The 14638-nt window shown below is 39.9% G+C and overlaps 1 protein-coding gene across 1 annotated transcript; it reads left to right on the top strand.

The window, feature by feature from the left end:
• Nucleotides 1-5278: 5278 nt before the first annotated feature.
• On the top strand, nt 5279-14638 carry RB195_015695 (uncharacterized protein; the record flags this gene model as incomplete). Its single annotated transcript, XM_064206531.1, has 17 exons — nt 5279-5452; nt 5674-5783; nt 5859-5974; nt 7008-7089; nt 7898-7988; nt 8059-8110; nt 9202-9298; nt 10667-10778; nt 10835-10907; nt 10963-11028; nt 11841-11924; nt 12040-12261; nt 12324-12391; nt 12457-12558; nt 12615-12752; nt 14082-14193; nt 14529-14638. 17 exons carry the CDS (start codon nt 5279-5281, stop codon nt 14636-14638), a joined length of 1809 nt encoding a protein of 602 aa, XP_064062412.1.

Raw genomic sequence — 14638 nt, 5'->3', positions numbered from 1 at the left:
TAAAGGATTATAACAACCTCGTGTGAAGTCTAATATTTGTTGAGCTAAATCAACGATTTGATTTCAACGATAGGTCAAAAGAGCAGGAAGCTCGGTGCAGGTGCATAAGCGGCTACGCTCGGAACGGTAGCGGATGGAGCTAGCAGTTAGGATCGAGGTGGCGACAGAGCTTTGTTCTGGTCCAGAAATCTACGCTTAGAGGCACCATATTACGGAATTGACAATGTTGTAGCTCTGCACAAATCTATAGGGTAAGGGAACTACAAGGGAATATAGTCCATGAACATAAACATGATCACTTCCAATTTTTCGAAGTAATCCAGAAACAAGGCATGTGAAACAGCTTTGTGTGACCTCTTCTCCCCGACGGTGCAATCTATTACGCGATGGAACGCGCGCAATTTTGTCGTCGTCCAAGTTTACAATGAAACAAGTATAACTCAAGTAATTAACTGAAATTGTCTCAACCGAACAATGGGTAAATTTTATGACAAATGCCATTCGCACACGACATCGCACTCGAAGCGAACGCGAAATCGCAAGCGGCACCTGTGCCATTCGCGCGCGAATTTGCACGCAGCTCATATGTCATTCGTACGCGAAATCGCACCGAGAATCGAACACGGCACCTATGCTGTTCCCACGCGCAATCGCACGCGGCACATATGCCATTCGTACGCGAAATCGTACCCGGAACAGATGCCATTTGCAACAAATATCGCACGCGGCACAATTGTCATTCGCATGCGAAATCGCTCGCGCTACGACGCCAGAGCACCAATCCTACGCTGTGGGACCCGCCGCGCACCTTTCTATAGCTAATCAGGCGTCGGCACACCATTTCGTGTCTGTGTGTCACGAAACTACTCCACAATGATGCAGAACTGTGCACCGTTGAGGTGCCGAACCATCGCCATGCACCTGATGGGCGAACACTCTAGCTTTTCACTATTGTTCAAAGTTATAAAGTCATGTATGTTGGCTTTGATAAGGAAAATTAGTTTCCCTCATATGTTAGTGAGGGAAAATAAACTTTAACTTTGTGTGTGCGTCTGTGTATGTGTGTGTTTCAGTCAAGAAATTCCAAGAGAGGGAGACGGATACCATTGCGTCGAATTCGTGTCCCAGAGTCAGATAGCTGTAAAATGGGATGGGACGAGTCCCACGGGGTCGGCATGGTGCGCCGGTGCCTGAAAGCTATAGAGTGGGGAGAGACGGTTCCACTGCGTTGGATTGGTGAGCCCCAAGGCGGTAGATTAGGTTTCTATGGTCCCTTCGCATTTCGCTTTCTTCAAAAGAGGAAACGCACGTACGAACGGCTGCTTAAATACACTACATAGTAGCCAACAACGATCTGACGTACTACTTTATTTTTATCACTACGATAGTGATATTCACTTCATTTCATGTTAGTAGATCATTCTTTGCGAATAGTTGAGAACAAAGGAAGCTCGAAGTTCGAATAATTTTTTCCAAATTGTGGAGGTTTGAGAGAAAAATAGATGTAAAATCAAGTTTGATTGTTCTCCAAATATAGAACTGATGCGTCTAAGGAAAAACCTTAAAATCTTTCATCTATGCTTAAATTTTCGGGCAAAAAAGATGAAGAAAGCGTTAATAGAAAGAAAAAACTCTAATGTGAGTAGATTTTTCTCTCCTACGTACGTACTTCCGCCTACGTACTTCTCCAAAATATCCGTGAAAAGAATCCAATTTGTCGTTTGTTCACAAGTGTAAATTTCAAAACCTTGATTGTTTTTAAAGCTTTGAAAGACCTATAGACGAAATATGGCGGAATAAAATTCTTCCTAAGAATCTCGGTGAAACATGGGAATTCACCAGCGAAAAAAAAGAGCGCTGCCAAAATTTCCCGTATTCGTCGATTAATGGCTAAGATCTTGGATGACCTTCAGAAAATTAGTTCCGACGTTGTTTTCGAAGTGAGAGAACTCGTTTAAACAATGAGAACGTCCCATGAATTGGTCGTTTCCCAAAATGACTAAGACTTGCTGGGACGGAAACACATGCACGATAAACACGCACATCAAATCTGTACCCAAATTAGAGTCAATGGCGGCGTTGTTAAGCGAATACGCAGCCGTGGACAGCAGCGGCCGGTGTCGTCCGCCACCGACCGACGCTCCTATCGTTTCTATGTTGTGTGTCTGTGCGTGTGTGTGTTACACCTAAAACCGGCCTTCAGCAATTCCCGCTTTGTCAGCGAGTCATTTTCCGCTTCTTAAGCAGTATCGATCTTCTACTGTCAAATGACGTTTTTCTTTTTTAAGGTTATAACAATTTCGCTCTATTTTTATGCATTTTTTATTTGTTATTCGGAAAAAAGTATCATTAGTTAGCTCGCAATGTAAATCACAAAGGTTTTAAGTTGGACCTGTTAAGCAGTTCATTTAAGGAGGTGCTGCTAAAGTGCTACTGTTGCTTTCCTGTAACTTGCACGAGATAGAGAACGCAAAAAATGCAAGTGAATGGCTGACGGTTTTTGACCGTAGACAAAGTGTCAACAAATTGTCCGGATTTTTATTTCTGGACAACTGCCACTCATCACGAACGATAGAACAACTTTTTGTGCGCTATGTACTCACAACTTTGAGAAATTTGCTGGTTTTTGTTAAGAAAAAAATTCGAAGGCTAACGACTTTGCAATCAAAGTAATTTATTAGTCAATATTTATTATTTAACCATATTATTGTTACTATTTAAAGAAACATTTATTACTATAATATTTATTTGCTATTAAATTAGTAAAATATTTATTTGCTAAATAATGTGAAGATTGAAATGGAAATGATTACGATGACATTTTCTTGCAAGAACTCCAGTTATAATTTGCTTCAGTTCACAGGCCACCCCGATTTTCACTCGATGTCGAACCTTCTAAAGTTTTGAACCTATCGAAATCCATATCGATTGACTAAGAAATTTCCATTTAAACATTTCAGGGCCTCTCAGCAGAAAAATGGCGTGTATTCTTTTTTATTTTGAAAAAAAAAAGATTTATATGGTTTTCGGACACAATTTGAAGATTTGAGAAACGTGTTCTGTACGAGAAAAAAAGTTTTACGGTTCCTATTCAGTAACTCAGGTCATGTCAGGTTGGCGAGATGAAAAATTTTATTTTCTCTGCTATGAAACAAATTCGTTTTACAATAAATAATTGAAACATGGGTAAATAGGGGGGTAAATAATCAGTCATAGATTATCATGGAAGGTTTGAAGGGAAAGCTCGTGTGGTCATGCTGCAAATCTGTGATTATTGCATAATATAATTATGATAAATAATATAATAAATACATAATATCCCCTTCTGGATCTTGGACTAATACTTCGGAGACTTTGTGAGAGACAGGGGAACGCAGGCTTAAAAATAACCATGTATGTATATCATGGAATTGGTCATGGACAAAGCTGGTACGGATGATTTCTAGGATTTGGGTTCGGGGAGACCAGTTGCCTCTTTATCGAGGTCTTAACCTACTACAGCAGTAATTTTCAAAAAAGATAGAATGAGCAGACCTCATCATAGAACTACGAGCACTAGATGAGTTTCCGGAATTTTTCATCGTAAGGAATATTGGATATTCGACATCCCAACCGTGTTATTCAGAGAGCAAAATTTTCCGACGACCGCCGGGATGCCAGTAATCTAGGGCATGCACCATACGGGTGTGAAATAATAAAGTGAAGGGAAACCCGATTTTGGATCGCACAACAGAAAGGGAAAATTTCCTGAAGAGGTGGCGAATTTTTTGGATAATTTTTAACGGTGAAAAAATATTATAATCATATCATAATTACTCTGCATGTCCTCTATCACGAAAAAAAAATTATTCGAGGGAAAAGTGAACACCAAAAGTCTTGTCCGAATATTTGGTGTATCTATTGGCTGAGAAACAAAACCGAACTGAATGATTGTTCGATCAGTCAGATGAATTTCCGAATCGATATCGAATCACTCGAAAGTTCAAACTTCTTGCTGTTCGACGAATCCGATGATTAGATCATTTTCGAGAAAAAAAAAACTTTAAAATTTATTCTAACCCTTAATCCTTTTTTGATTATTGCTTGGATTTTTTCTGGACCTTGTTGAAAAACCGAGACTCTTATAGATTCCATTGTATGTACCGTATTTAGTGAAAAAACAATTTGAACAATAATCATGTTGACAAAAACCTACCCATCTATTCTACACCTCGCGACCGTGACTCATCCACAGACCACCCAGCGTCCCCTTAGCGCACAGTGCATGACTTCGTAATTTCCAAATCAACTTCCTAGGACGAGTTACCTACTTGAATAACTACTGCTGTCTTCATAGAGCGCAAACCCTTTTTTTATTATTCTGCAGTTAATTTGCATAACTTTTCTATCTTTAAAAACTAATTTTTACTCTATTTTTTGAACCAGTTGTCAAAAAAAAATCATTTAGCTTTAGTTCCACTTAAAACGCATAATTAACTTGTCTTTCTCAACCAATCAGTTTTTTTTTCGAGAAGAAACTGCAGAGTAAATAAATAAACAAGTGGGCGTGGCCGACATTATTTGAGGTAATTTCAATGACGCATATCGCCACCGAGTACAATAATAATTGCTGTTGACGAACTTTTTGCGAAATGCAAGAAATTCTTGATGAAATTTTCCTGACAAACTGAAAATAGCTGTATTTTTAGATAAAGGAATTTATAAACATCTAATGCAAACGTTGTTTATTATCACCACTTGTTTACTACTCTCGTCGCATCAGGTTTTTTTTGTATTTGGTGGATGTTTACCGGTAAAAACAATAGTAAAATTATCGATTTGAGCCTACGACTGAGTAAGCTTTTAAAGACGTTCTTAAAGTGATTTTTTCAGCTTTCTGTAGTCGGTAATTTTATGTGGCCACTCCGAAATACGGTTGGTCTTATCGAAACCCATCCAGATTCCCATGAAAAAACCGAAAATTTTTAGTCCCCTGAATTTTTTGCTGTTTTCGTGCTCATCAGATGAAAATGAGTTACTGTATTCATTGTATTGGTCATTTCTGTTTAAATCCACCTAGTGTGATCACGGACCTCTGGACCTTTCCCGAAACATTTCTGATTCTTGAACTTAAGACTTGCCAAAATTCCCCGGTTTCATTAATGACATGCTCTTCAGAAGTCAAAAAAAAAAGTTTCATAAGACTAAAACCATCACCTGTATGCAAAGTTTTCGGATTTTTGTACCGGAGTTCATGTACGCTTTTTGTAGTTTTCCCGCACGATGACGTCACTTACAGATGAGACCACCGTTAATATTCACGTTGATCCTACTCGCAACTACCGTTGATGCCGGCTTTTTCGACTTCATCTCAAAATTAGCCGGTGGAGGAAGCAGTAGCAGTAGCGGTGGCAGCGGCAGCAAATCGTCGTCGTCGTCGAAGAAGGCGCCCGTATCCGATGAAAAAGCCAAGGTTTGTTGGAAACGGGTTTTTTTTAAGTGGAGAGGATACGTTTCAATGTACTCGGACTAGTTTTGACACGCGGTGACTCATTGTGTGTGTATCATAGAGTAAGAGGTGTTTGGTCAAGGACGATCCGTTCCTCTGCGTACACAAGAACTACCTGCTCAATGCTCAACAGCTCAAAATATCATTTCAGGAGCAATTCACACGAGAGAGTCTCGAATTTTCAGAAATATCTTCAAGAATTTGGCTATGTTGCACCAAGTAACAGCCTAAATTCGGCTCCAGGAATGTCAGCAGATCTTAGCGATGTGACCAGTATGTTCAAAAGGGCAATAACGTACGTGAACGAAAGAATATCATTTTCGAAAAAAATTGTTGGTTGATTTTGAGAAAAAGATGGCGACATGTTTAGAAAATTCCAAGAATTTGCTGGATTGAAGAAGACAGGAGTGTTGGACGAAGATACGAAACAAAAGATGGCGGAACCACGATGTGGTGTGACCGACGTGTTAGCGGTGACCAGCGGAGGTACGATTTTTTTTTCTATCTTGGTAAAAAAAAAATCGCTTCATTCTTCTAGATTTTCTTCGATATTTTTAGTCTAGAGTTTTTTCAAAGTTTCATGGTGAAGAAAATCGCAAAAAATAAATATCAAAAAATAGTCGGTTGGTTGTTGGTGTTTGTAATAATGATTAGGAATTTTTTTAATTATTTTTTATTCATATACAGATTTTCTGATATACTGATACAGATTTGTTGTTGTAACCTACTGAATTAAAAGCAACAGTGAAACTGAGGACGTTGTGATCAGAGTGAGATGAGATGCAGTTTACGAATATGAGTGTGATCATTCCCAATTCCTCTTAGTTCTTAGTTTCTGGAAAAAGGCGTGAGAAATAGCCTTGGTCGCGACGGTCCTTCTTACGATGCAACTTGTTACGCGACGGAACGCGAGCACTTCCATCATCGTCTAAGATTCAAAATTCAGCTAGTGTAGCTAAAGCAAGCAGAAAAAGCCAATCCAACCATTCAACCGTGGGTATTTTGCAATGTGCTCTCGCTGTATCTCCCGTAATAAGTTGTATCGTCGGAGAGAAGATCACACGAGGCAAGCCAAAATGTTTAAGCCTCTAGTTTTAATTCCATTTGCTCTTACGCGACGAATAGTCATATTCTCCTTTTGCCTCCTATTTTTCCCATTTTTCGATTATTCAATTTCTTGTAGTAGTACTGGCTGGGTTGGTATTTTTTCGAGAAATCGAAATCCTTGATCGTTTCCTTAGAAGAGAGTTTAGCGCACAAAAATCTCATTTCTCAGTTGTTGAACTGTAACAATTGTTTATTTATATCCTCTCATTTCTGAGTAAATTTGAGATAAACCCGGAAGAGCAACTTTTCCAATCAGTTCCTCATGGAGAAAATAGCAAATTCAGCTCTTGTCACAATAGGTGCAATTTTTTTAATGTAACTTTTTTTGGAAAATGATAAACTGAAGCGAAATAATGTGTCATCACCTGTGCGAGAAGTGTCATTAATCTTCGCGTAATGTAAAAATGTTCAGGTGCGGCCTTCAAATGGCGTAAAAACCGTTTAACCTACTCGATTGAGAACTTCTCTTCCGATTTACCACGAGACGACGTAAGGTATGATGTTACTAATTGTGTAATTAGTCAGCTGATTAATTACACTTTAAGTAGAGCACAAAAAAAGAAAATCCAGAAAAGAAGATAGAAGGCTATAAAAAAAGTTACACATGAGACCTCTAGGGGCTACAGTATACCAAATATTTTGTTCTCTTTTTGCCTTATCTTAAGCTATACATTACACCTCAGGAATCTACCGTATGTAGATTATTTTCTTCTCTATTTGTCCCATCCTAAACTGACTTAAGGAAGCGTTGCGAGATGAAAGGCCTATATAGCCAGGATGTTATTCCGATGACTTGAGTGCGATCAGTAGAGTCAGGATAAAATGACCTGAAGCAGCTACACAAGAAGTGGTGGTCAAGCTGGCGATTGCGGTCGAGCTGGGACCCTTATTCATCTGCATTTCAGTCCCAGACTGCATCAAACGAGGGTCCCATTTCGATCGCAGCAACGGCCACTTCGTTTCCAACCATCCACTCAGCTCTGCACAAGGATTCAGGTCGTTTTATCTCGAGCAATCTTTTACAACCACATTAACACAAGGTGGAAGAATCACCGAGAATGGAAGGGTCCTAGGGATGAGGGCTCATTTACGTTCATACTTCCTTATTTGACTCACCGCTACTTTTTGAGACCACTCATGAATGTTATGAGAGTTGATGGGTATCAGAACTCATTCCTAAGCCATAAACGAACTAGCGAGAACTTGCAAAAAAAAAAAACAACAGCATAACTTTCATGAATCCAAAGAAAACATTATCTAGATATTTTGCACTTGGTTAGAAAACAGTTTCATCATTTTCAGAAAAGCAATCCGAGAAGGCTACGAAACATGGGCAGCGGTAACACCGTTAGAGTTTGAAGAAGTACCAGCCGGAAGTAATGCAGATATTAAGGTTCTTTTCTAACAGGGATTTTTTTCGGGGATTTTTTCCCGTGCCTCTAGAGAAATTGAACTGTTTTTAGGTTAGATTCGGTGTCAATAATCACAATGATCCTTGGCCGTTTGATGGAAAAGGTAAACAATCGTTTTTCTTAAATGAACTTAAGTTCAGCAGTTTGGCGAACTACTCGACACGAAATGATTGTCAGCGTTGGGGTGAAGAATACATATGGTGAAAAAATTATTAATTAATTAATTAATTGAAATTCATAATGGGGTATGGTGGATTGGTGCACTATCACCTGAAATGCAAAGTTCATAGGTGAAGTGAAGTAACTCGAGTTCAAGAATTCAGTAATAAAATTGGTGCAATAAGGTCATTTCACGTTCCGCCAACTATATCCTCGTTTTTGCACCCGCCGGCAACTGAAGCACGATTTTTTGAGGCTCCGGAAGAAAAACATCGAGCTGTGCTGCAAACTTAAATACAGCGTATCAGGAAATCGACGATTTTGGGATCTCTCCTCGAATAGGCAGGAGCGTGGGGTGTAATTCGCGAACATGAGGGCTACCACTTTCAACTTTTCAACTAGTGGAAGTGGTCTCAATACACACATGTTTGTCTACTGTAAATAGGTAAAATGTAGTCAAGCAATAATTGAACGTACCGCAAAAATCGCGATGTTTAAGCCAATCTGTAGACGTTCTATCTTTCACTGGAGATCAGAAGGTAGTCAACTCAAATATGGATTGGTTGGGCTTCTCTCATTATGAGAAACGTGTGTGTTGGGATGACCCTACGCGTTCTGTTCAATCCAGAATCGGTTGAGGTTCAAAGCATTTGTGTCTAGCCTATAAAAATGACTTGCTGGAGTTAGCTGATATATCAAGTCAGTGCTCTTATTCTTTCGGTCAAGCCTGCTACCGATTTGTCAACTCCGGGCAGGTTGGCTGGTTGGCTTGGGTGGCTCCAGGACGGTTTGGAACAATCAATAGTGCAGTCCGACCGACTGATCCTACCATCTCCTACGAGCTGCGCTACACGCGAATCCTCTTTCACCATAAAGCTTATCAATCCCAAAAATTGACTCTACAGCAGCACATTTTTATAGTCGTTTTTTTCTCCAGAGAAGAGGAAACCTTGGAGAAGCACAAGAATTGGCAGTTCTCAATAGATCACAGCCACGATTATGAATCAATTTGTGGTTTGAACCAAATCAATTCAGGTGGTGTCCTAGCACATGCAACTATGCCTGAGAATGGAGCACTACATTTTGATGACGATGAAAATTGGACATATATGGACGCCAGGAAGATAGCCAGGTAATATCATAAAATAATAAATCAATAATAAAGATAAATAATATAAAATAATAAACAAAAAGGATAAAAAAAAAGGATAAAAGACAAAGGCATCACTGGCGTATCAATCCATTTGGGACGCGCCAACGCGTTTTACTGGAATTCGTAATCGTTGAGGTTTTGGAACCGTGTTGGCCTATACGATGACTTGCGGGGGCCAGCCGATGACCAAGTCAGTGTTTTTATCCTCTTAGACAAGTCTGGTACCAATTTATCGACCCCGGAGGGATGAAAGACTTGGTTTGCACTAGGGCGGTTTCGAACCCTCGACCGTGTGGCTACAACGGACCTCTAACCGACTGCGCCACACCCGCCCATAAATAAAAATATTATATATAGATAGAAATATAAAATAAAAATCAATAAAAATGTTATAAATAAAATTGAACTCGATTCTGGTTCTGGAAAGAAGAGTCGACTCAAAAGTTAGTACTACCGAAAAAATCCGTTTTCTATGCTCACTTCATTCGCGTTCTCTATGATCTCGGATCCTTCGATCTCCAAATCCATAGCGGATAGTGCCTTTAAAAAAAGGCGCGCAAACATTCGAATCGATATATTCCAGTCATTTACTGTTATTTTGTTGCTTCTCTTGTGCGAGAAGTAGTGATGTTTTTCTTCTATACCTTCGTTTATTTAGTACCCACCTTCTTGTAGCAATACTGGTTGCATTTTTGAAAGATCTGGTTCACCTGCATCCAGTGGAATTGGTGTTTCTATAAAATTTTTCTTATCCCAAGAATTATTTCATTTTCTTCTTAAGATTCCTATTGACGGAAGAATTTTGCATATTACCATTTCCATAGTTCATATAAAGAAAATTACATATTTTACTTTACTTTAATTTTGCTAGAAGTCTTTCTCAACCATTAGAAAATCAGTCATTAAAATAAAAAAAAACTAAAAGATGAGACTAGGGTGCTGCAGCAATTATCGGCTGATCTTCATTGATTCGAGCTCATCGATCTCGTCCTCCACGCTCAGTTTCGCGTCTCGCCTTCTTTTCTGCATTTAATATTTGGAATAATCAAAAAACTAGACTAGTTGATTGTTGTAGCGATCAAGCTGCCGTTATCCAGTGTTTTCCTAGGTCCCACTTCTTTAGTATCTCTCCTTTATCGATGTAATATGTGATAGATCTGTAATATATGCGATAAGATCCAGCAGTTTTGAGGATCACCGCTTCCTTCAAAAGAATCCGCAACCAGTTTATACCCTTTTTCTCTTCTCTTCTTTTTCCTTCATCTCTCTTAGACTCAGTACTTGTGGACAGAAAACCGTCTATTTTTTTCTGAGATTACAAGATAAATAGAATGAAAAATTTTACAGTGGAGATTACACGGACCTCCTAGCAGTAGCGATCCATGAAGGTGGTCATACGCTCGGCCTCTCTCATTCTCGCGATGAGACTTCCATTATGGCTCCTTTCTACCATGAGACGGTAAGAAACGTCAAAGCACTATAAACCTAACTGAATTCCGAACTAACGTACTTAAGGTCGATTCTCGTGGAAATTATAAAAGGCCAACTCTGAAGTCAGATGACATTTCCAGCATCCAAGACATCTACGGTAGGTCCCATGTTGTGAGGAAAGAGAGCTTTTTTCCCTTTGAACGTGATTTCAGGTCCACCCACATCACCAAAGCGACCAAGCGGAGGATCATCCTTTGGTGGGGGATCGTCGTTTGGAGGTAATTATTTGAGAAATTAAGCCTATTATCACTCTTCCCTTTCTTTTAGGGAATTTCCGGAAAATTACCCATAATCAAAGTACTAGGATGGAACAGAATTCGGAGTCTGTAAATTCTTTGGCATTTTTAGTAGTTTTTCGAGCAATTTTTCGAAGAGGAGTAGGATCAACAAAGTGAAGATCGAGGAGAAATGGATAATAAACACCTCTTCCTCTGTTTCTTCTTTCTCCTTTCCTGGAAATGGATAAACAAACTCTTAGAAAATCACCACAAGTTTATAATAAAAAATTTTCAATTCTTTGTACTTGCCATTGGTTCTATGGGTATTTTCTTAATATTCAGTCTCTTTTTTTTATTCGTCCAATTTCAAGGGCCACATCCTCCTTTTATACAATCTGCCTCTTTTTTCCTCCTTTTCCGCACTCACCTCTAAAAAGTCCTTAAACCACTCTTGGTGCAAACCAATGGAAACTAAATGCACTATTTCCCAAAAGTTCATTCTTTCGCACTCTGTCCAATGGCCATACTTACAAATTTCGATTTTTGCGCTGGACCCTTCCTCCTTCGCAGTTCGCTCATACTCCTGCTTGACTTTTTTTTTTGTGAAATGATGTTGAATCCAATCTGGTGTTCTAATGACCACAAAACGCGATGAGCTCAAATCCTTTTAAGGAGCGTACTTTTGCCAAAAAAGCTAAAGGAAACCATTCCAAGTCCCACAAAAAGTGACTTGCTCTCCTCCCCCCGCCAAATTCCAGATCATTTATGTTGTTTCGAATCAGTTGTGACCACCCCCAAGCTTGATTTTGCAGACAGTGGCTCATCCCGTGGTCGATTCACAACAGAACCCCCGACAACCAGCAAGAGTTGGTTTGGGCGATTTTTTGGAGGTGATGGTACGTGTTAGAGAAGTATAACTTTGAAAGCGAACACATACATCCGCTAAAATACTGACAAAGTTCGAAAATTTGAAAGTAGACCATAAGACATTTATTGCTCACATCATTCCAGACAGCACTACAACTCGCAAACCCAGCCGACCATCGTTTGGTGACGGCGGCGACAGCTCTTTTGGCAGTGGCCGTGGCAGCTCTTTCGGTGGCGGTGACAGCTCCTTTGGCGGCGGACGTGGTAGTTCTTTTGGTGGCGGTGACAGCTCCTTCGGTAGTGGCCGTGGTAGCTCATCCGGTGGTTCCGGAGGTTGTCCATATTCGGTGGACGCCTATACACCAAGTAACCTTCCACAAAATTATAAAATATCATTAGGTCATTTCTTATTGGATGAATATTTGCAGGTGACGATTTCTCCTACTTATTCTCTGGCACAACCGTTTATGCTTTGAGTGGCAGAAGAGTTCATAAAGTGGGTTTATTGATTGAATGCGTTTATTCCCTAGAGATTTGAGTGATACCAAGTCCCATTTTTAGACTTACCGCCTGAGCGAACTGTTCCCTTCTGCTCCGTCGCATGTCGACGCTGCTGTGTTCAATCCAACTTCGGGAATGATGCTTTTGTTCGGTAATCGTCAGGTAACACTTCTTCATGAGAAAAGCACTGCTGTTCCTCGAAATTCACCCTTACTCAGGTCTATGGCTATTACTTTTCTCGTTTACGGGGTGTGTTCCAATTGGACTCTGGTTATCCGAAGCGACTACCAGCGGATATTTCGTTTACGCCTCGGGGAGCGTTGCGGTGGATCAATGGGCACCAGATTCTTCTATCGGTAACTATACAAACATTTTGTTTACATGAAACAATAAATTCCTTTTTGTACAAAGGAAAAACTAATATTGAACTAAAGTTTTGTTGACGTAATTCTAAATGAGCTTCATGTGTATTGACAATATTGATTGATGTGGCGACGCTTCTGTGGTGAACGTTCTTTTTACTTTCAGTACAGTATATACGGTATACTGAGGAGTTATTGGTCATAATAGAAGTGCTATGCTCAAAAATTGGGATTGAGCGGTCAGATTTCATTCTCAAGGGTTCAACTAGATCTGAACATAGTTTTAATTGATTTCTTTGAGCTGTAGCCAAGATTGGTATTGATCGTCTTTACTTAACAACGGCTAACGTTTCGGCGTTATCGCCTTCGTTGGAAAACTCAAAGCCATTAGTGACTTATCTCCTCAAGCGCCTCATCACCCTACAGAAAACACTCAAACGGTAAGCAAACTCAACAGCAACACATAGGCTAGTACTTACATTAGCTAGACTTGTTAACATCATTAGCTAGACTTGTTAACACAGCAGACCACCACATACCACAACTACGAGTCACAAGGGTTTTATATAGGGACCTCACGGCCCGCCCCGTAGATCAAAACCCGCATCGGTCTTGATATAGGGATAATTCTTTTGTGATCACAATGCACTCATCCTTCTTGTTCATTTTTGGACTTTTGGCGGTTATCCAAAAGGCCTCTAGTGTTCTGCGTGCTGTGATTTCAGACTCGTAGGATAATGTACGAACTTCTACCTCTACTTCGGAGTCTGGATGACATATTCTACGGTGTGCTCCAAGTGGGGTGAAGGTTTTTGATTTTGCAAGTCCATCTAGATGCACAATGACCCTAATACACAGTGGGCGTCCCGTTTTCCCTATAATCGAACCGACCCTATACATACACCACTCCTGATATCATGCAATCACCCTCTCTGCCATACGGGCAAACTACGCAGCTGGGAGTTGTGCAGAGTCGATCATACACACGGTTACGTACCAGCTGACCCTTGAAGTTTGATGGAGGTATTTCCACAACCCTCACGTCATTCTGTAGACCCGCAATCGTTTCAACAAGCCGAGATTCAAAGACAGTCGAACATGGGGAATAAATCTGAACAATCTTGAAAAATCACCCCAATAATTGAGATTGTTCTGTTGATTTTTTTGTTGGAATTTTGTATAAACGCCAGCAGTGGTCATCTTAATTCGTCTGCTTGACTTATGAGTCCTTGTGCGCTAACAAGTTAACGGAATAGCTCTTCTGAATTTCTTTTATATGCCTCTGAATTTCACATGTGATCTACAGCTGTGTAATAATTCCAGGATGGGGATGAGTTCTCCGTCTACGATGAATTCTGGAACCAATCAACAATGAAGAATCGGGTGTCAAGCTATTTCCCCAACTTACCGTCTGGAGTTCGAGGGATAGAATCACGTGAGTTATTTAGTGCTCAGTAAAAAAATTCCAGTAGTGGGATAGATATTATAGATTTTTTTCCCGAAATTTCTGAAAGACTAAAAGGAGATAGGAATGTGTATGAGCGCTGATACTTATGTCACAAATGCGACTGGAACAACAAGGTGAAAAAAAGAGTGCGAAAAAATTGGTGAGAAGGTGTGTCATTATGTGAACGACGTTGTCACGGTCACCTTGGGAAATATAAGCAGTTAAAGCTGTACGAAATCAATAAATGTCCTGAAAACGAAGATGAAATTGATGAAAAAGCTTGATTTGAACGGAAATCTCCTAACGAAAAGTCATTATTGCAGCATCCGGCTCCACAGTGACAGCATTCACTTCATCCATGGTCTTCCAGTACAATTCAAGAACAAAACGGGTCGAATCACAAACATCACTTTCAAGCTACCTTCAATGTTGA

The sequence above is a fragment of the Necator americanus genome, chromosome V (genome assembly GCF_031761385.1).
Source record: "Necator americanus strain Aroian chromosome V, whole genome shotgun sequence".
NCBI lineage: Eukaryota > Metazoa > Nematoda > Chromadorea > Rhabditida > Ancylostomatidae > Necator > Necator americanus.
The sequence above is the reverse complement of the archived record's forward strand: the minus strand, read 5'-3'. Positions and strand labels throughout refer to the sequence as shown.